Consider the following 22,510-nt stretch of genomic DNA (forward strand, 5'->3'; position numbering starts at 1 on the left):
CGGGGAAATAGAAAGACCCCCGGTGAGTGGCTCTGCCTCCCCGGTGCCACCTCCATAAGCAGCTCAGAGCCGAGGGTGGGGAGAAGGGCCAGGGAGCCCGGGGCACAGGCAGGCCCGCGTTTTCACTCCCTGGAAGCCATCACTGGCACACGAGGGTCCTTAGAGAGGAGGAAGACCGAGGCCAAGCGGACAAACAGAGGCCCTCTCCCCGCGCTTTCTCGCAGGCTGGCAGCCCTGCTGGGAAGCAGCCTCACTGAAGGGCGGGCGGTGGGATCTGCTCTCGGGAAACTGCGTGGCCAGCACCTGCGGGTCTGGAAGAGTCCCGCGTGGCATTGGCTACAAGCAGGAGTTCACCCCAGCCTACGGTCCTCTCCCTTAGGAGGCCTCTGTCTTCACAGCCTGGAAAGGATCACGCCTTGCCTTATCTTAATTTTTTTTTAATTTTGCAATTATGGATTTTAATTGTCCTCGCCTTTTATTTTACTTAAAAAAATAATTGCTTTACAATGGTATATTAGTTTCTGTGATACAACGAAGTGAGTCAGCTATATGTATACATAATGTCCTTTCCTTCTTGGACCTCCCTGCCAGCTCCCCCCTCAATCCTACCCATCTAGGTCATCAAAGAGCACTGAACTGAGCTCCCCGTGCTATACACCAGCTTCCCACCAGTGATCTATTTCACGGCTGCTGGTCTGTGTATGTCACTGCTCTCCCGATTCATCCCACCCTCCCCTTACCCCTCTGTGTCCACACGCCCCTTCTCTATGTCTGCGTCTCTGTTCCTGCCCTGCAAATAGGTTCATCTGGACCATTTTTTCTAGATTTCATATTCATGCCGCAATATACGATATTTGTTTTTCTCCTTCTGACTTACTTCACAGTGTATGACAGACTCTAGGTCCATCCTTTTAATAGTACTTTCTGGGAAGAACTCCAGAAGGGCTGGCCTCACTTCCCCTTCCCCTCCCACGAGTGTCCAGGCAGGAGAGTTGATCCCTTGAAGGACCCAGGTAAGTCTCTGGACCCAGCCCAGCCATTTCAGCAAGGAGCTGATCACAGGCTTGTTTTCAGCCCAGGTTTCAGGCTTTTTAAAAATGAACCAGGTTCTACTTAACATCAAAACATTTCAGTTCTCTCCTCCCTCACCATCATGAGTTGTGCATTCATTAAAAAAAAATCAATAATGATCCAAATGACACACACACACACATGCCCTCAGTAATGCTTTAAAATAGCAATGCATTTGATTTATCCAAAGAGGAACCACACAGATTTGAAAAACAGCTCCAGGAAGGTGAGACATAGTATGGATTCAGTCTCTACTCAGTACCTGGTACACAGATTGGCTGGGCACCTTACTAAGGCTCAGAGGCTCCTCTCCCAGCCACCAGTAGCTTCCAGGTGGGGATCAACCCTGGTCTACACTGCATTGCTAGCTTTTCACAGATACATGTCTCATCTTCCCAAATAGGTAGCAGGTGACTGGAGGTTACTTAGATGTTCCCACCCTCGGGTCCTCTGACAACTGGCATGGGACTAATGTTAAGTTCTGATCCAACTGTCCCGGGCTGGTTAACTGACTTTGAGAGCCCAGAAGCCCCCCAGTGGTCCGCTTTCCCTCTATTCAAACAAGGAAGGACAGGGAGAGAGAAAGAGGGACAAACTAGGAGTATGGGATTAACAAACCAGGATGCAGCAAACAGATACGCAACCAGGATTTACTGCATAGTACAGGGAGCTACGTTCAATATCTTGTAATAACCTATTGTGAAATATAAGCAGAAAAAATAACTGAATCTAACACAATTTTGCAAATAACCGTATATTAATACAAAAAGAAAAAATACATTAAAAAAAAAAAAAAAAACAAGAAACGCTGATGCATACAGTTGCCATAGGGAAACGGGCACACTGTGCCAGTCACCCCTATACCCATGACCTTCTGGAGCTGTGATCTCAGGAGATGCTGAAGCTCAGCCAGCCCCTGGCCCTGGCACCCCAACCCCTACCCCACCACCACCTTCCCGCCCACCCAGTGCCTCCCATACCTGTTCCAAGCGGAGTTGGAACTCAGCTGCAGAGCCTGGCGGGCTGCCTGGAAGCGGGGCAGGTCGCTGAGCGCCGGGGAGCTCATGAAGCGTGGTCTGGGCCTGCGGAAGGAGCCCATCTTGGGGAACTCGACGGGCAGGCTGGGGGCGAAGCCACGGGTCATAAGTCCAGGTGAGGGGGCGGCTTCTCCTCTGACCAGAAGGTTCCGACTGCCCACCCAAAGGGCTTCTCCCAGGGCTGTCTTCCGGCCGTCAGGTGTTCTCAAAACCACGATGTTGACCAATACCTGAAAAGAGAGGCCAGCTTTTCTTGAAAACACCTGGGCTGAGCAGACCCCATCGTGGGGGAAGCTGGTTGGGACTTCCTGGCCAAACTACCCTAAAAAAAAAAATTCCAGGACCCCAGAGTACTATCTCTAACTTGCAGGGTCCCATTCACAAGTGTTCACAAGCCTCCTTTTGGTTATAACCTTGTGGTCATCCCCAGGTGGAGAGGCACTCACAGTGGGTTGAGGCCAGTCCTACAGAAAAGTGATTGTAAGCTATGTTTGACTGTGGTTCCCATGCACACCCATCAAAGTTTGGGCCCCCACTGAGTTTCTGTAGCTTCCACCAAGTTTTCCATTGAGATGGCTTAAAAAAAAAAAAATAGAGCACACAAGAGCTCCTTGTCTAGGCACTGAAGATGGTCCATGACATGCCCTGACCACAGCAGCCCACATACATCGCTCAGTGTTTCCCAAAGCATCAGTGCCTCTTCCCTCAGGCTCATCTCCTCACCCTCCCTTGCCTGCCATTCATTCATTTATTCTATCAGAACATATTTATTAGCTACTATTTACTAACCAGGCTTCCCTGGTGGCTCAGTGGTAAAGAATCCACCTGCTAATGCAGGAGACGTGGGTTGGAACTCTGGGTCAGGAAGATCCCCTGGAGGAGGAAATGGCAACCCACTCCAGTATTCTTGCCTGGAGAATCCCATGGACAGAGGAGCCTGGTGGGCTACAGTCCATGGGGTCGCAAAAGAGCTGGACACAACTTTGTAATAAACAACAGCGATTTATTAATCATGTGAGCTGTGTAGCATCCGAAGATTTCTAAGACCGAGTCCCTGCCCTCAGGAGGCTCACGGTCTATGGGAAGAGAAGTTGTCCTGTATTTGCTCATGCAACAAACATTTACTAAGCCCCTACAGCGCTTTGGGCACTCTGGTATTGGGGATGCATGGTGGCCATGGAGAATGTGGTCCCTGCTCCATGGAGCTGTTCCATGTGAGGCTGCAGGCTTTTGATTGTATCTACTATTTCCCTTAGGGCTTCCCTGGTAGTTCAGCTAGTAAAGAATCCACCTGCCGTGCAGGAGACCCTGGTTTGATTCTTGTGTTGGGAAGATCCGCTGGAGAAGAGATAGGCTACCCATTCCAGTATTCTTGGGCTTCCCTTGTGGCTCAGACGGTAAAGAATCCACCTGCAATGTGGGAGATCCCCTGGAGGAGGGCATGGCAACCCACTCCAGTATTCTTGCCTGGAGAAACCCCATGGACAGAGAAGCCTGGCAGGCTAGAGTCCTTGGGGTTGCAAAGAATCAGACACGACTGAGCGATGAAGCACAGCACAGCCTTGTTTCCCTTGCCCAGAACCCCCTCCCTCTTCCTCTCTGTTTATCTAAATCTAACTCACCCTGCAGGGTTGGGTTCAATGATACTGTCTCCTGGAAACCTTTATGACTCCATGGTTAATGACTTTGAGTGAATCTGGGTTCGAATCTTAACAAGGTCACTCCCAAGTTGTGTGACTTTGGGCTGATTGAGTCTGAGTCCTCAGCTGCTAGCAATGCCAACTTCACAGGACAGATAAGAGGGGAAATGAGATGGTGTGACATGCCCAGCAAAATAGTAGACCCAAGGCTCTCAAGCATCGGCTATTTCTATTCAGACCTGTCTCTCTCTCTTTTCTGGGCACTTTTGAACCTGCCATTTCCGTCTTTTATTCTTCAGTCAGCGTCAAGTCCAAACTGACGATGCAAAGTGAGTTTGGGAACTGGTCAGAGGGAAGAACAAAATGAAATCACCAAGATCAAAGTCACTTTTTTCTTCCAAAGCTTTAGGGTTTAGCCCAAAAGTATTCTCAGTAGCACCTCACCAACTTACTCTGCTGTGTCCCCAAAAACAACACTGAAGGAAAAAGATATTCCAGCTACAAATGCCAACTTTCCAGCTGGCAGGGGGAGCAGATTTTGCAGGCCCAGCTGCGGTGTTAGAAGAAGGAAGAATCCAGGTCCCTCCTCCCAGGGAAACAGGCTACCCTGGTCAGCGAAGCACTGAGGCTGCTAGCTGGGCCCTGAGACTGTCCATCCAGAGGGTGCGGGCAGGGCTATCACTCCCTGTAGACAGTGGGCACAGTGACAATGAACTTGTAAAGCCAGGAGCGAAGAAAGGAATGGCTTGTCCTACCTCTGACACTTTTTAAACGTGTCCCACTTTCTCTGACAGTCTCCTGCCCTTCACCCCATTCTCAGAATGAGCTGACGATGACTAAACTTTACCAATAAATGCTGAGGAAGTCATGATAGGCCTTCTCACTTTCAGAGGGTCTCAATAACCCCACAAGTGCCCCTGGAAGGTGGAAAGATCTATGCAAATAAATGAGTGGGGCAATGCAGTAATAAAACCACGGGAGCCCTTCAGACGCCTTAAACTAGCTGGCTTTGGGATTTAACTTGCCTGGTAAAGGTCACACAATTAAGAGAGACTCTGTTTCACTGCCTTTCTTTAAATGGGCCTGTTAAGTGCAATTCATCTGTGTAATTATGGGATATTAACTCCATTTACGAGGATCCTAAACTCCAGGTGATGGAGCTGCCTCCCACTCAGGGGCACCTGTACAGGGAAGTAGAAAGGTGAGCAGAATGCATCATTCATGTCTTCTGGTTTCCTGCCAAAACACCACTTCTGCAGGAGGCTGGGCAACACAGCGGACCCCGGGAGCGGGCTCCTGCCCCGCATCCCACTTCTCAGTTACTGCCTCCCGCCAGGCTTCCTGCTCCAAGCCATGTGCACATCCAGCAAGCCTCATGGGCAGCCCCATCCACATATGCAACCCTTTTAACTACGGGTGACTTTCAGCCAAAAGGACGATGACCGCGGCGTCCTCGGCCTTGCCTTAGCCGTGCAGTAACACATAGTCAGGAGCGTCTCTGACTCATTCGTCCCCTGCAAAACCTGCCACCCTCTGATCCAGACATTCCAAAGCTGTCTTCATCCACCATGCCTACTTCCGGCTGGAGCCGAGAGGCCTCCCCAGAGCTCCAAGAGGAAGCTGCTGGGCGCTTTGATGAGAGGGGCCTAAAAGGGAAAAGCTGACACACCCTGAATCCACCTGCCATGGCACTGCCTCCTCACACCCGGGCTCGTCCTGACCTAAACAGGGCAAGGTGGAAACTCACAAGTCAGGCGGAGCTTCCCAGTGAAGCCAGGCCAGGCTCTCGCTTACAGAGGCTTAGAGGAGCAGAGCAAAGTCTGATGTCCGAGGTAGGAGAGAGCCGGGACTGGCTAGAACTCAGGTTCCCTCATTCCTGATCTAGAAAGTTTCCCAGCCCCCACCTAGGCCATTCTGTAGGCTCTTTGAAGACAGTAATCAGATCGAGACTTACTCATCCCTGTAACCTCAAGCCTAAGGGCACTGCTGAAGATAAAAATGAAGAAAGACTAGCAACTCATAAGGCACCAACTGCCTGCCTGACCTGATGACAAACGCTGTCACCAAACCCCATCTGACGATCAGAGAAGTTAAGTAACCTGCCAGAAGGCACACAGCTATTAAGAGGCAGATCACTGACTGACGACTGGCCTCATCCTACAGCCCATTCTCACTTTGCCGGGAGACCAGACCTGGCCAGGAGAATCACAACTGAAGCTACCAAGTTAGGTAGGAACATCTAGTCACAGAATTTCATATTAAAATTTAAACCTCATGCCCCAGAGATGGATAAACAGACGTAAGGAACACTAAGACCACATTTGACGCAGGCCAGGGGAGCACAAGGAGAAAAACATGAAAGGCGAAAGCTTGGGCTGCTTTAGTTAGACACCCCACCCCCTACTATCTGTGCAACCTTGGCAAGCCTCTTGACCTCTCTGAGGCTCAGCTGCCTCCTGCACGAGATGAGCTAGCTAGCATGACAACCTCAGGGTTGAATGAGGATAAAAGGAGGATATTTGTAAAGCACTTAGATGGAAGAGTGCGTGGCAAATAGCAAATGCTTCATAAGTGCTTGTTAAATAAATAACTTGTTATTTCTAAATCTCTAGGCAATGACAGCAGTGGGAGCATAGCAACACTTCCCCCGGCTTACGGCGACCTCAGAAACATCTGCAAAATACTCCACTTGGGAGCAGGCCAGGTCTCTGAGCCCCCATGGTGGTCATAGAGCATTAGGGCCTTGGGTAACTCAGGATGTTATTTACTGAGGCATGATGCCTTTCAACTCCTTTCCCATAGCGTGGTTTCTGGGTGGCAGTGGGGTGGGGGTTGGCCACAGAGTGAAGCAAGCTAAGAATTACTGGCCCTTTGGCCCAGCAGTTTCACTTCTAAGAATGTACCCTACAGAAATGGTGACATGGTCCTGAAGCCTGGCAAATATGCCAGTTTTTTTGCAGTAATGAAAAATTGGAAACCACTAAAATATCCACCCAAAGGGGACAGGTTAATCAACTATGTGAAAGTGAAGTCACTCAGTCGTGTCCAACTCTTTGGGACCCTGTGGACGGTAGCCTACTAGGCTCCTCTCTCCATGGGATTCTCCAGGCAATAATACTGAAGTGGGTTGCCATTTTCCTTCTCCAGGGGAGCTTCTCAACCCAGGGATTGAACCAGGGTCTCCTGCATTGCAGGCAGACGCTTTAACCTCTGAGCCACCAGGGAAGCCCCCCTAATCAACTATGGTACCCCTAAATGGAATGGTTGCTGCTCAGTTGCTCAGTTATGTCTGACTCTTTGCGACCCCATGGACTGTAGCCCACCAAGATCTTCTGTCCATGGAATTTTCCAGGCAAGAATATTGGATTGGGTTGCTATTTCCTCCTCAAGGTGATCTTCCCCAGCCAGGGATCAAACCCATGTCTTCTGCGTCTCCAACATTGCAAGAAGATTCTTTACCATTGTGCCACCTGGGAAGCCCAAATGAAACAGTTAACATACCATTAATTAACAGGAATGACTGTAGCTCTCAAGGATGAGTGGTCACTCGGGGCTTTCGAATCAGGCAAACCCTGGCATCAACGCTCATTCTGCCACTCATTGACTGCAGGAGGCAGAAAAACTGGCCCCCAAAGATGGAGTCACTTCTTAGTCCTCAGAACCTGAGACCATTGTCTCGGGTGGCAAAAGATGTAATTAAGTCAAGGATCCGGAGAGAAGTAGCTTAGTGTAGATTATCCAGATGGGCCCATAAATACATGTACCCTGATAAGAGGGCTGCAGGAGACTGGAGACGGAGGAGGAGACACAGATACACACAAAGAAGATGCAAAGACAGAGGAAGAGACAGGAGAGATACAGCCACAAGCCAAGGAATGCTGGCAGCCACCAGAGGAAGCTAAAAGGGGAAAGAAACAGATTCTCCCAATGCAGCTAGAAGTCGGTCTGCTGTGAAAAAGAAAACGAGATTCACCCCTAGCGTCTCTGGAGGGTGTATGATCCTATGATACATTGATTCTGGACTTCTGACTCCAGAACTGTGAAAAAATACATTTCTGGTTGTTTGTTTTTTTTAAGACTTTTTTTTTTTAATGTGGACCATTTTTAAAGTCTTTATTGTATGTGTTACAATATTGCTTCTGTTTTATGTTTTGGTTTTTTGGCTTAAGATGTGGGATCTTAGATCCTGGACCAGGGATCACACCTGCATCCCCTGCATTGGAAGTCTAAGCCTTTTTTGAAACTCTACATGTTAATTTTGTAAAACTGTTTTGTACTGGGGTACAGCCAATTAACAATGTTGTAATAGTTTCAGGGGACTGGCAAAGGGACTCAGCTATACATATACATGTATCCATTCTCCCCCAAGCTGGAAGTCAAAGTCTTAGTCACTAGACCAGCCAGGGAAGTCCCCACGCCTGTTGTTTAAAGCAAACCAAGGTTGTGGGCATTTGTTACTGCAGCCACCACAAATGAATATACTCACTGTGTCCCTGGTCCACCCTGCACAGCAGGGTCTACATCGCAAACATGGGAGCCTGGAGAGTTGTGGTGCTGATGAGCAAGATGATCTATGCAGTGCTTGGCATGGTTCCTGGAATTACCCAGGTGCCACCCCACGTGCTGTGGAGGTTCAGACCAAAGGGGCCAGAGCCAGGCTCCGTGTCAGCACGTCCAGCTGAAGCAGGCGACTTAGGATTGGTGGTGGTAGTGATGGTGTGGGGCTGGATGAGATGATTCAAGGAAGGCTTAAAACAGGTTGGTATGCAGCAAGCGCTTGATATCTGCTACCTACTGCTTGTTTTTATTACCACCACCACCACCGCCGCCGTATTAGCCTGCTCAGTCTGCTATAATCAAATACCACAGACGGGGTGGGTTCAAGCAACAGACATTTATTTTCTCACGGTTCAGGACCTACAAGTTCACGATCAAGGTGTCAGCAAGGTGGTTCTCTCCTGAGGCCTCTCTCCCTGCCTTGAAGACAGCCACCCTGTGTCCTCGCGTGGACTTGCCTCCGTGTGCCTGCATCCCCGGTGTCTCTCTGTCCAAACTTCCTCTTCTTATAAGGACGCTAGTCATATTGGATGAGGGTCCACTCTGATGAGCTCGTTTTAACTCAGTCACCTCTTCAAAGTCCCTATCTTAAAATGTTACGTTGGCTAAAAAGGCTCGTTGGGTTTTTTTCCCTGTAAGATGTTACAGAAAAATCCGAATGAACATTTTGGCCAACCCAATACAATCACATTCTAAGGTTCTAGGGGCTGGATCTCACCATACGAATTCTGCTAAGTCACTTCAGTTGTGTCTGACTCTTCCCGACCCCATGGACTGCAGCCTACCAGGCTCCTCTGCCCATGGGATTCTCCAGGCAAGAGTACTGGAGTGGGGTGCCATTGCCTTCTCTGATACAAATTCTAGGGGGGACACAATCCAGCTACAGCCACCAACATCATCACTGTCAACATCACAAAACCCTCCTTGCCTAAAGTCTCTGAGTTACAGAAACCATGGTGTTTTAGTAGATGTTCACTCATGAAGGACCAATGAGGCTAACGCTTAGGAAAATATGCTTCTAGAATGATTAAAGTAGCTAAGTTTTGGGTGCTTTTCAGTTATCTGGAAAGCCAGAGCCCTGCGTTCACGAAGCATGAGGCAGTTAAAGGGTTCCTGGGTGCTGTCACTGGCCTTGCTCCCCTCCCCGGGCTCATTGCACGGGGTTACTTTGGAAACTCAGGATCCACAATGTGTATCTTGGAGAAGAATGTGGTGTCTTGCCTTCTCCTCCCGGCTTCTAGGGCCAGGGCATGGGGAGGGGGCGTGGCCTACAGGCTGGGCCAGTGGGCAGAAGAAGGGGGTATACCTAGTGGAAAATGCGAATAAATTCTATTGTACTAAGACTCCAACCCTCTGAAAAGGGAAGTAGGATCATGGCAAAACTTAAAGAAGTGGGTGGCTTATAATGACTCTGAGGCTTCCAGGAAAAAGCCATTCTGAGGGTAAATAACAAAGAAGTCAAGCAAAACTGGGTACTCAGTCTGATGTGGCCGCCCAGAAAACAGAAAACAGGAGAAACCCGTTCCCAGGGAAACCAGACAGACAGCTCATCTGATAGATCCCCTCATCCCCACCCAGGTGCCCCTGAAGGCAGGAAGCCCAGCAAGGAGCTCCTCCCCTGGGACACGAACACAGAGATGAAGAGCCAATGACCTTCCACACCCTCAGGATTTAGATACCGTCATTCAACTCCACCCATCCATTCTCTTAACTATGGCCAGAGCAATCTTGATCATGATGACCACAGAGAATGATGGCATATTCACTGAGGGCAAAGAAAGGACAGGCACTTGGCATGCATTATCTTGGTGCCTCTGAAATGAATTCAGGGGGACTTGACCCAAAATCTTTCATGATATAGATTAGAAAATATCAGAGTGCACCCATTTGGGGGAAACGTGCATATCACACATTTACTGAGACTAAATATATCAGTATTTCCTACTGTCAAAATGTTAGAAAGCCCCTGAAAAAGACACATGTTCATTGTAGCCCAACGTTCATTGCAGCACTATTTACAACAGCTGGGACATAGAAACAACGTAGATGTCCACTGACGGATGAACGGATAAAGAAGCTGCGGTACATATATACAGTGGAATATTAATCAGCCATAAAAACGAATGCATTTGAGTCAGTTCTAATGAGGTGGATGAACCTAGAGTCCATTATGCAGAGAAAGTCAGAAAGAGAAAAACAAATAACATATATTAACACATATATACGGACTCCAGAAAGATGGTACCAATGAACCTGTTTACAGGGCAGCAATGGAGACTCAGACATAGAGAACAGACTTGTGCATACAGAGGCAGGAAGGAGAGGGTGGAATGAATGGAGAAAGTAGTATTGAAATATATACACCACCATATGTAAAGTAGATAGCCAATGAGAATTTGCTGTATGACTCAGGGAACTCAAACTGGGGCTCTGTGACAACCTAGAGGGGTGGGATGGGGTGGAGGTGGGAGGGAGGTTCAAGAGGAGGGGACATATGTATACCTGTGGCTGATACATGATGATGTGTGGCACAAACCAACACAATATTGTAAAGCAATTATCCTTCAATTAAAAATAACTATATTAAAAAAAAATGCTTGAAAGCCCTGTGTGCTATCATCTTCCCCATCCTACAGAGAAGGAAATGGAGATGCTGCTTTGAACAAGAACCCAACACACCAGTGCCTGCAATGCTCACAGAGCTGTTGCTTCAATGCTTTCAAAGTCTCCCTACAGGTCTTAGAATAAATCCCCAAACCTCATCCTCACATTCTCACTTCCCTTCACTCTGCACACCAGCTTTCCCTCATTTCCTCTACTACAACCTGCTCTCTCCTGCCCCAGGACCTTTGCATGTGCTGTGCCCTCTGTGTGAAATAGTTCCTACTCACTTATCCAGGCTCAAACCTGCACACCCTTTATCACCTAAACTTCACTTGCTCAGAGAGGTCCTACTCCTTCTCCGCCACCCCCCCCCATCAGGTCACACCACCCAACAGAACACCCCCCCTGCCCGCCCCCCCACCCTGATCAGGTCACACCGCCCCACAGAGCACCTCCTTGCCCACCCCCCCACCCCCGATCAGGTCACACCACCCCACAGAGCACCCCCCCTGCCCGCCCCCGCCCCCAATCAGATCACACCACCCCACAGAGCACCCCCCCTACCAGCCCCCCCCATCAGGTCACACCACCCCACAGAGCACCCCACCTGCCCACTCCCAACCCCGATCAGGTCACACCACCCCACAGAGCACCCTACCTGCCCACCCCCAACCCCGATCAGGTCACACCACCCCACAGAGCACCCTCCTCGCCAGGGACCAGTTTCGTGGAAGACAGTTTTTCCATGGATGGGGCCAGGGGATGCTTTGGGGGTGATTCACGTTCATTACATTTATTGTGCACTTCATTTCTGTTATTATTAGATCATCAGGCATTAGATCCCAGAGGCTGCAAACTCCAGGATAAATCACTACAGAAATATTCCTTATTGTTTGCATGAGGTCCATAAGGGCAGGGGCTGTGTCTCCTCTGTGGTCAAGTACATCCCCAGAGCGTAGTATAGTGCAAGAATCCCACAGATATTTGATGAATGAGCAAATGAACTAGCCAGAGAGTGATGGTCTTGCTGGCAGACACAGAAACCATAAACAAGTATCAGCTGAGGAGTCTGATACCTCAAATTACAGACGGCTTTAGTGCATGAAAACATCCTAGTATTGAAATCCGACAAGCCTGGGTTCAAATCCAACCTCTACAGTGTATCAGCTGGGTGACCTGGATAAATGGCTCAACCTCTCCGAATCTCTGTTTCCTCATCTGTCAAATGAATGTGATATTTATCTCAACGTTGTTAGCATTAAATGAGGCAGCTTAGATCGTGGCCTCACCCACAGTAGGAAACCCCCTAATTGGAGCTAGTATTAAATTTTTATAGAACATTGTTCTCCACGAAGCCTCCATAGGTTCCCAGATGGGACATCCAGTCATGGTGTGGGGCTTGATGGAGTGCAGTCTGGGGCAACTGCCAGGGAGGGAAATTTGACAAGATTACAACCTGGTAGCTCAGATGGTAAAGAATCTGCTGCAATGCAGGAGACCCGGGTTCTATCCCTGGGTTGGGAAGATCCTCTGGAGAAGGGAATGGAAACCTATTCCAGTATTCTTGCCTGGAGAATCCCATGGATGGAGGAGCCTGGCAGGATACAGTCCACGGGGTCACAAACGGTCACATATGACTGAGCGACTAACGCACACAAAATGACGAAGGTTGTGTCCTCGGACACAGCAACGCTACTTCTAGGGATGTTACTCTGGGCGTGTCGAGTGGGTTCTAAAACCAGAGCTCTTCTGCAGCCTTCTTTATAACAGCCGTGGGTCGGGAAAACCCTAAATGCTCAGCACTGAGGACTGGCTCTGTCAGCTACGGTGTCCCATATGCTGGGATCTCAGAAAGAAGGGTCAACAAACTTCACGCACTGACCGGGGTGCTCTCCGGGGACGCTCTGAATGAAGCGTGTTGAAAAGCTAAACATAGAATCATGTTTATGTTAGGCTCCCATCTACATAAAAAAGATGAAAAAGCATATTTGCATATTTCACTCAATGAGCATAAAGCATCTCTGAAAAGACAGACCAGAAACTGGTAACCCTGGTTTTCCCCAGGAAGGAAGCTGGGTGGCAGGAACACAGTGGGGAGCACTTCTCTTTATAAACCCTTATGTACTTTTTAAATTTTGAAACATGAAAATGTATTATTTTTCAAATAAATAAGTAAAAACAAGTGACCCCCCCCAACTTCCCTCCCCTTCTCAAAAGTCAAATACATCATAGCTTATACGATTTGTTCAAAGTCACTCAGCTCTTAGAAGTTGGATTCAAACTGGGCTCCTGATCCCCAGGGCAGTGCTCTATCAATTACCACTCATTCATTCAACACAAATTTATTTATTTAGCATTTATTCTACAACAGGAACTGCTTTGTGGAGGGATACATGGGCCAGAAAATAAACCCTGGTAAGAAAAGATGAAGGGGAGAACCAATTTCTTTCCATCTTCACATCATGCATCACAAACCATCCCAAAGGGCTGTGCCTAAAACATCCCAAAGAGTGGACAGAAATAACCCAGGTTCAAGGAGGCACCCACAGACCAATCCAATCTGGATTTTGCCATCTTAGGATAAAAGCCCAGCTGTCCCAGATCTGAAGTTTTCAAGAGAAGACCCAAATCCAGACCTATTAAAATGTTTAAATCCTCAATGTGGAAGAGTTGGCAGCTAATTCACCAGGTGGACTAACACCTTAGGGGCCTCATATAACCCTTCCCAGCTGGGGCAATCGTAAAGAATCTGCCGGCCAATACAGGGGCTGCAGGAGATCCATGGGTCAGTCAGGAAGATCCCCTGGAATAGGAAATGGCAACTCACTCCAGTATTCTCTCCTGGACAATCCCATGGACAGAGGAGCCTGGTGGGTTACAGTCCGTAGAGTCACAAAATTGGACTCGACTACAGCAACTTAGCATGCATATGGGTCTGTGACCTTTATTTTATCCCATCATAGCTATGACCACCAGCCTTCTCACACTTTTTACCCAGAGCCTAATCAGAGTATAATGTAAGCCCACACTACCCAGCCACTGTGGCCTTGGATAAGTAACTTTCCCTCCTAAGATCTATTGATTTCTCAGTTAAGTAAGAGACGTGCTGATGGCCATGGACTTGCTGATGGCCATGGTAACCTCTCAGCATTGCCAGCCATGTGTTCAACCCCTACCCTGTGAGGCCCACATAACCAGGCACCTTTGACAGACCAGGAGGGGGATTAGACCATGACACAGTGCAAACGCAGAACCAGACCTCAGCCTTCTGTCATCTCCCACTTGCCGTATCATCTAATTGGTCAGCCTCTTAACTAACCAGCTCTCTCTCTGATCTCACCCTTATTCCATCATTGCTTCCTCACTGGAGCCACAAGCACCCTCTCCTCCCCTCTACACTACATACACACCCAGATACACTCTTCAAACAGGGCCAGTCAGCAGCCCCTGAGATCTCACTAAAAGAAACACATAGCAAACAGCCTGCTGAGCCAACCTAGGAAACCACATCTGAGCTACCTGGCGCCCGTACGTCTTTAAGAACAGTGGGACCATTTTCCAGATCACTTGCTTCCCATGACGATTTTCCTCTTGTTGGTGCTGGTAAGAATATACTAACCATCATCAGAGGCTGGCCCAGATAGTGGGGTAATGCTGAGCCTCTGTGAGCAACTATCATCTCAGTCCATTTCTGCCCTAAACCAATGAGGCAGCTTTTATTATTTTCATTTTGCAGAGGAAGAAACTGAAGCCTGGGAATTAACTTGCCCAAAGTCAGAAGACTAGTTAAGTGGGACCAAAAGTCAAATCCCACCTGATTCCATGACCTGAACCCCCAAGTTTTAACAACAGGTCTGCCACATGTCCACCTCCCATACTTCCCTTCTCAACCATCGCCAACAGCTTCTTACCCGGTTCAGGCAGCCCGTGAGCTCTGTCCCTTACAGGAAGGAGGTTTTTATTTCTTCATAGTCCCTTCGAGAGAGCTGAAGTCATTGTGCTTGTTTACTCGTTCACAGCCTGACTGGCCCTGAGAGCACGTAAGTTCTTTAAAGACGTGTGAGAGCTGGCTGGACTCGCTCACTGTCGTATCTTGCTATGAGCACAGTGCTATGCACATAAGAGATGCCCAGGAAATAAGGTTGAATACTGGGATGAAATGTGGACTTCCAGGCCAGCAAGTGGAACAACCCTTCCATTTCTGAAAGTGAAAGTGTTAGTTGGTCAGTCATGTCCCACTCTTTGCAACTCCATGGATCACAGCCCGCCAGGCTCCTCTGTCCATAGGATTCTCCAGGCAAGAATACTGGAGTGGGTAGCCATTCGCTTCTCCAAGGGATCTTCCCAACCCAGGGATCGAATCTGGGTCTCCCGCATTGCAGGCAGATTCTTCACCATTTGAGCCAAGTATACACAAGGGACCAGAAAAACACCCTTCTTTCTGCTTGAACTGGGGTCCACCTTAGCATCACTGGACCTAGGCCATGTGGGCACGAAGTCCTAGGTCTGCCTGCTGGTCAGTGGAACCCACAAGCACAGCAGAGGAAGGCGCCGGCTGCTGGACGTGACACACTTATTTGGATTAAGACCCACCTTTGCAACTCGTAGGAGACAAAAACCAGTGGGAGCCAGACATTCTCACAAACAAGAAAATGTTAGGAGTCAAGTTTGGACTATGGAAAAAGTTCAACAGGAAGAGTGAGACAACTTTCTCAGTCCTCCGCTGGAAATCAGACGCAGACGGAAGAGTCTGGGAGTCCGAATTTGTGCAAGAGTAAATATTGGCACAAACAGGAAGCAAGCTCCTGTTTCTCTCTGCTTCACAAGGTTGGCAAAATGTCCCCAGAACTCAGAGCACTGACAACCCCGATCCATCTAGAAATAATTATTTCATTCCAGCATCATCTCCCAGGCCTGCCAACCACGATATAATCATCAGAAAAATCCCCTCCTGTGGTACAAGTCAAACAAAACTGTGGGGAATAACCACACCTCTTATTTACTCCTCTCGAAACCCCACTTTAAGTATCAAGTTTCTTGGAGTGCAAATTGTTTGGGTGTGGCCCATAAATGCCATCCAGAGTGATTCTGCAGTGCCTCCCAGATGATAAACTGAAAAGTCTAGACACCAGTGGTCGCAGAGACTGACCACGCATGATGTCAGCAATTACATTGCTGACATGGAACATACATAAAATCCTTAGGGGTGACAGAGCGGTCAGCAGCTACTGTCTGGCAGCCAGCAAGAGATTTCAGTGTGGGGAAATGTGCTCTAGAATAACATGTGTGATTTATTAAAAATTAGCTTCACTCTCTCGTTGCGGGAACAAGATGGAGTGCTTTCTCATAAGAAAAGGAGGCGAAGGCAAAGGGCTCTTCTCCCATGTCATGGGGCCAAGTGCAAAGAGCGCTGAAGAGAGTCAGGAGCATAAAGGGGCTCTTGGGATCTGATCATTTCAGGGAGGTCATGAGTTCGATTCAAGTTCATGTAACAACCACGTTAGAAGGTCTGCTGTGTGCCAGGATCTGAGTAGGAAAAAAACCGCTCGGGACAAGGAAGAATGGAGTAACTGCCCCCAAGGGGCTCAGGGGCTCACAGGAAATACTCAAAAGTCCTGCTGTAAATGCACTATTACACCAACAGATGTAATTGAAGATGGACAGTTGAGACAAGACGGAGGCAGAAAGATTAAATCGCCTTCTCCAGTTACAAAGCAAACGAAAGGTCACCCGAAAAATACATGCTCTCCTCTTTCTTGTCTGTTTCTCTAAAGAATATGGGCACTGGACAGTGGGAAGGAAATTTGGGGAAGAAGAAAACAAGCTTTCATAGCTAAAGCTCAACAGGTACCCTTTTAAAATCTGGCAAGGATGGGACCCAATATTACACTTTAATAAATATCAGTAAGCACCCACTATCCAGAGCACGAAGAAGAGCCAGATGTGGTCCTATCAATAATAAAGAAAAGAGAAAAAAGAACAGGAATTTGGTCATGATTAAAGAAAAACACAGGAAGGCCTAAAGCACGGATGGCAAACAACGCAAAGCCTGCAGTGGCCGGAGGCAGAGAACACACCCAGGCTCAGAGGCCCAGGGGCACCGCAGCAGACTACGGAGAACCCTCAGGCTTCTTTCTGTTTCGTAAAGAAAAGCTGGAAGCCCGGGTTTACATGTCAAATCTCCCAATTTTTAAATACTGGAGCAAATAATCTTTTTTTTTTTTTTTTTTCAAAACAGGATTCAAACCAAACAGGACATTTCTGATGCCAAAGTCTGGCGCCTGGGCTGCCAGTTTGAGGCCCCTTGGCTTAAAGAGTGACTACAGAAAAACAAGTATAGTTCCTACCTGCCAGGGCCAAAGGAATAACAAGGAAAGAGTGTGATGGTCATTCAGGGAGGCCTGTAGGAAGATGAATCCAGTCCTGGGAAAAATAATCAAGCCAGTAAATAAAACTTCAGAGGCCTGTGGTATACCACTCACCACTGACACCTGCACAACACGTTATAGAGTCAGCTTTAGGGATCTGTGGGCTCTGAGCCCTCGAATACAGAGGACCAAGTGTAAAGACTTGAGCATCCTTGGATTTCAGTCCAGGAAAGAGAGACCTCCTGCACCAGTTTCCTACAGATACCAAGGGATGACTAGTTTCTAAAGCTCATTTTCACATTCACCTCATCTGATCTCCCCAACAACTCTCAGAAGTAGGCATCACTATGACCCCTATTTTAGAAGTAGAGTTTCTGGTTCAGAGGCCAGAGAAGGAATTGTCTCCAGTCCCACAGTTATGAAAGGGCAATAGCACCAGGACTCAAGTCTGGGACGAGTACTTTTGCATAATTTCAAAGAGAAGAACTCCAGGCTATCCTGACGTACAGCCAGCCTTTACAACACCGGTCTAGCAAAAACTAATGTTCTGAACCAAGGGTGATCTTGCCCCCATCTCCTCCTGAGGGAGACATTCAGCAATGTCTGGAGGTATCTTTGGCTGCTATACTGTGGGGAGGTGTGAAGGGTACCACAAGCATCTAGCCAATAGAGGTCAGGGATGCTGTTAAACATTCTACAGCACACAGGACAGCTTCCTATGACAAAGAACTATGCAGCCCCAAGTGTCAATAAGGATAAGGTTGAGACCCTGGTCAGACTCTTGTGCCTGGCTACTTGAGACCTGAGAATCAGCAGAATCGGCATCACTTGGAAGCTTGTTAGACATTCAGGCCCCAACGCATGCCCACTGAATCAGATTCTGTGATTTAACAAGATCCCTGGGTAATCTGCATATACCTGGAGAAGCACAGCCCTAGACCAGGCTTCCTTGGCCATGTCGGAATTTTTGCACAGGAAGGAACCTTCGCAGGAGACCAATCGCGTTATTTTGTAGACAGCTACAGTGAGTAATTGGCCCCAGGTCAGACTGCTTGCCCATGGCAATCTCTGATCTCAAATCCAGCTCAATCCAGATCTCAAATCCCTGTCCTGCACTATCTCCGAGACGCCAACCAGGACCAACATATGACCTCTTTGTACAACTTTCTCGTCTGCAATGGCAACCCACTCCAGTGTTCCTGCCTGGAGAATCCCACAGACAGAGGAGTTTGGCAGGCTACAGTCCACGGGATCGCAAGAGTCGGACATGACTTAGCAACTAAACCACTACCACCACTCGTCTGCAAAGTTGATACTGACCTTTGGGGGTGTCTTGGGGACTTTTCTGAAGCCTGAAAGGAATTGATTATCCTGCTGGCTGAGATTTTTTTAAATGATCTCAGAACACTGCATGGGATAACCATGTTCACCCACCACTTTTGCCAGCAGATATTTTACAATGAAACTGGCCACACAGCTGCCAGAGTGGTGGACTCCAGTGGCCAGCAAGTAGCAGAGTTCTCCAAAATGACGGCAGCAGCTGATGTGGTCTCCCCCAATGACACCTGGGGAATAATGCTGAACCCGTTCCAGAGGAGTATTTAGAATTCAACGACAAGCGTAAAAGGCTTTACACGGAGGATTTACGCAGCTGAGGTCACGAGCAGGTTGTAACAGGGTTTGAGGCAGCTTAGTTCAGAATAATACAGACGCACATCAGAGTCCTTGCTGGATTTTTGCCCCCAGTCCTTGGGAAGAAGAGGAAAACAAATTCCTTCACGTATTCTCCCAGGCTCAGCTAAATGGACATATATTCTAGTTCCCGAATGGCCAAGGCAGTCCCAAGCAGTCCCTTAATCCTAGTATTTGCTAGAAACAACCGTTGTCACAAATGCCTTCAACAAAACACAGAACTTGGCCTGCATCCAGAAGAGCCAGCAAAGTTGAAGACAGTTCTGTAACAAATGAGGAGAGAAGCAAGAAACTGGAGGTGTTGCTGGTGCGTGGTGGCCAGCTAAAGTGAAACCAGAACACTGATGAGTATGTGAGAGAAATCTCATATTTACCCCCCAAAATTAAGGTGAGGTGTACTTAGAATTAGAGGTAAGTACATGTTTTTTGGAGCCTATGATTATATGCAAAATAAATCATAAAATAATTATGAGAGGCTGTTTGGGCATTGGCAGGGGTAGATGTTGACCTGGTTTTTCCAGAGGCCATAGTCAAGAGGGAGAGGGATCTTAGGGTGAGTCCCATGGCTCTCCAGGACCCTCTGGGCACAGTTCACCCATAAGCGCAACAGGGTAGGAAGAGGGCGAGTGAGGTATCTCTCTCAGGGCCATGCCCTTGACGGCTCACTCACCTCACCCTAGTGTGTGTGTGCATGCGTGCATGTGTGTGTGCGTGCTCAGCTGCTTCAGTCTTGTCCAACTCTTTGAGACCCTATGGACTGTAACCAGCTAGGCCTCTCTGCCCATGGGGATTTTCCAGACAAGAATACTGGAGTGAGTTGCCATTTCCTCCTCCAGGGGATCTTCCCAACCCAAGAATAGAACCTGCATCTCCTGTGGCTCCTGCATTGCAGGCGGACTCTTTACTGCTGAGCCACCAAGGAAGACCCCAGATCACTCTGGACCTAGCCTCAAAGCATACACACCACCCGCTTCCAAAAAGATCACTCCTATTTTTGATTGAAAGCTTACACAGAGTAAAGGTGGTTGACTTTCATTTTAAACCTAACCTTTAACTACAGAGAAAAATGAGGAAGCCATACCCCATCCCCAAAACCTCACAGAGGAGTCCTCACATTTCTGACAAAGAACTCAGATAACTGACTTGCTCTCCAATCAGCACAGAGCCAGCTAAACCGGGCTGCTAGCTTCTGCTTCGTAACGAAGCCAGTTTATAATAATATCATTTATTATCCTGCTACAGAAATGGAATATTTTTAAAAGGGAGGAGACAGAGAATGTCCTCCACACATTTGAAGAATATTTAAAAAGCCCCCAAATCACCAGAATATGTTAGGAGTTGGAACTATCAGAGGGGGAAAAAAAAAGTCAGCTTAAATTTAATAGACCATTTAAATTCCTAGTTGACAGTAATTAAAGAGCAAGCAGTATTTCTTTAAACGGCTGCTAGACAGAACTTAATCCAATTTAGGTAATCACTAACCTTTACTATTTTTTTTTCTCTCTCTCTTTCTCTCTCTAAATGGAATCCAAGGATTGATCTACAAAGGTCATAAACTGGCAAAGCATAAGAAAAGAATATTTAAAGAGAGAGAGACTGGGTGACTGTTACCTCAAAGAGTCAAGTCCAATTAAAACGGAGACAACCTGGGGCTCCCTAATTTAAATTGACTATAACCTGGGGCTTCTAACGAGGCTTCTTCACAGCAGAAGCCAGGCCAAGAGAGGTGGCCGTACTTCCTCCCGCATTCTCCCGTTTCAGCACCTGTTGGGCAGGCTGATCACCAGGTCCTGCCCACCAGGGTGACAGCCAGCCCCTGCCAGACCAGCACCAGTAATTCTTACAGTCACAGTACCTTCTGGGCCTTTCTCCTTCTTCCATGGAATAACTGCTCTCAGAATTACCCAGACTGTCCCTTGAGTTCCTCCAATGTTCACCCAGCCCCTGTCCTCTCATTTTAATGCAACCACACTGCTCTGATTCAGAAACTTCCATGTGAACAACTAGGACCTTCTTGAGATCCTGGGATCCTAGGTTCTTCATGGAAGGCCTTCAAGGATACATATCAGAATATACTAGAAAGAACAAGGGGCTTGAGTTAATAGCTGTGTGACATCAGGAAAGTAATTAATCTCTCTGAGTCTTCGTTTTTCACATCTTAAAATAGGGAAAAGAATATCTACCTGCTTGACTGTTGAGAGGTTCAAATAACATTACCATGACTGTACCTAGCTCACAGTAACTGCCCAGGAAATAAGTTGGCTCCTTTAACTGTACATGTTTTAAGGTAAACCTTGAATCTCCAGCCCCTGCTCAAACCATGAATTAACTCAAGTTCACCGCTGATGCCCCATCATTGCTTAGCATCACTCAACCTTCTTCTTAGCTCCAAAGGGGACTCTTCCCTTGTAAAACAGTACCTTCTGCTCCTCACGGTACCACTGTCTCTGTTCCCAAATTATTAAACTCATAGCCTGTACAAAACCCACAAAATATTTTATTCCCAACACTTAGGCACTGAAATACTAATTTATAATAAACAGTTAACAAATGATAGTTTTTATAAGCATTGGTTTTAGCAAGAATTTAGTTTTGCAATATAGAGGCAACTCTAGGGAACCAACTTTAAATGATGAACACAACACAGAAGAGATCTTTCAGAAGGCCTCACACTATTTCTCACATCAATTCTGTATCAATCTATCTCTGCAAAAAAAAAAAAAAGGTGGAAATGAAAAAAGGCTACAATTCAAGTTTATGTGTATATTACATGTACAAGGTCAGTACAAAAGGAATGACCACAGGAGACTATTCATATGCACACCTACAAATTCCCTAGGATAGAGAACTCATTAAGAAATCCACAAAGTCCTTATTGATTTAAATTTTCTACAGATGAATGGTCGAAATACTGCACATACATTGTTAATAAACAAAGTGAAGATTATGATATTAGGTCTGGATCCCCAGAATGAAATTTTCAAATACCAGTGCGATGGTTTTTAAAGATAAGACGAGGATTTTCCCCCCCAGTGATTGAGCCACTCTATGATATTTAAAAGAAAGAAAGAAAAGCCACCAGTTAATCAACTATAAAATGATCTTATCAACAACTGAGGCCCTGAAAGGAAAGACATCTTCAGAGCTGGCTGGCACTTCAAGGCTGGAGTAACAGATCTGGAACCCATTCTCAGCTCCACTCCAGGGTGTGTGTGCCTGTTACTGAGTCCAGGCTCGCTCTGCTTGCCGCATAGAGGTCAGTGAATCTAAGGGGCAAGGTATTAAGGCAAGGAACACGACTTTATTTAGAAAGTCGCCTGACCAAGATGGCAGACTAATGTCTCAAAATAACCATCCTGTCAGAGTCTGGGTGCCAGATTCTTTTATGCATCAGTGATGGGGGGTGGTGAGGAAACAAACTAAAAAGGCCATTTAATCTTGCAAGTATCTCCTAGAGTAGCAAGCCTCAAACAGGGTGATCTGTTAATGTCTTCCTTCCTGCCATTTACAGGTAGAGGAGTTCTGAATAAAGGCACTTTAG

General features: G+C 47.4%; 1 protein-coding gene across 8 annotated transcripts in view; it reads right to left on the reverse strand.

The window, feature by feature from the left end:
- Nucleotides 1-22,510, reverse strand: part of PRR5L (proline rich 5 like) — an 80,595-nt gene that overhangs the window by 54,956 nt on the left and 3,129 nt on the right. For 6 of the 8 annotated variants that reach the window (XM_045163053.1, XM_045163050.1, XM_045163049.1 and 3 more), the window contains one exon: nt 2,052-2,338. In XM_045163053.1, coding sequence (XP_045018988.1) covers nt 2,052-2,215 — 164 coding nt within the window. In that variant the 5' untranslated portion in view covers nt 2,216-2,338. Of the gene's footprint in view, nt 1-2,051; nt 2,339-14,820; nt 15,111-22,510 lie in introns of those variants that run through there. The other 2 variants (XM_045163052.1, XM_045163051.1) reach the window with 1 other exon arrangement.

Source organism: Bubalus bubalis, chromosome 16, assembly GCF_019923935.1.
Source record: "Bubalus bubalis isolate 160015118507 breed Murrah chromosome 16, NDDB_SH_1, whole genome shotgun sequence".
Taxonomy (NCBI): domain Eukaryota; kingdom Metazoa; phylum Chordata; class Mammalia; order Artiodactyla; family Bovidae; genus Bubalus; species Bubalus bubalis.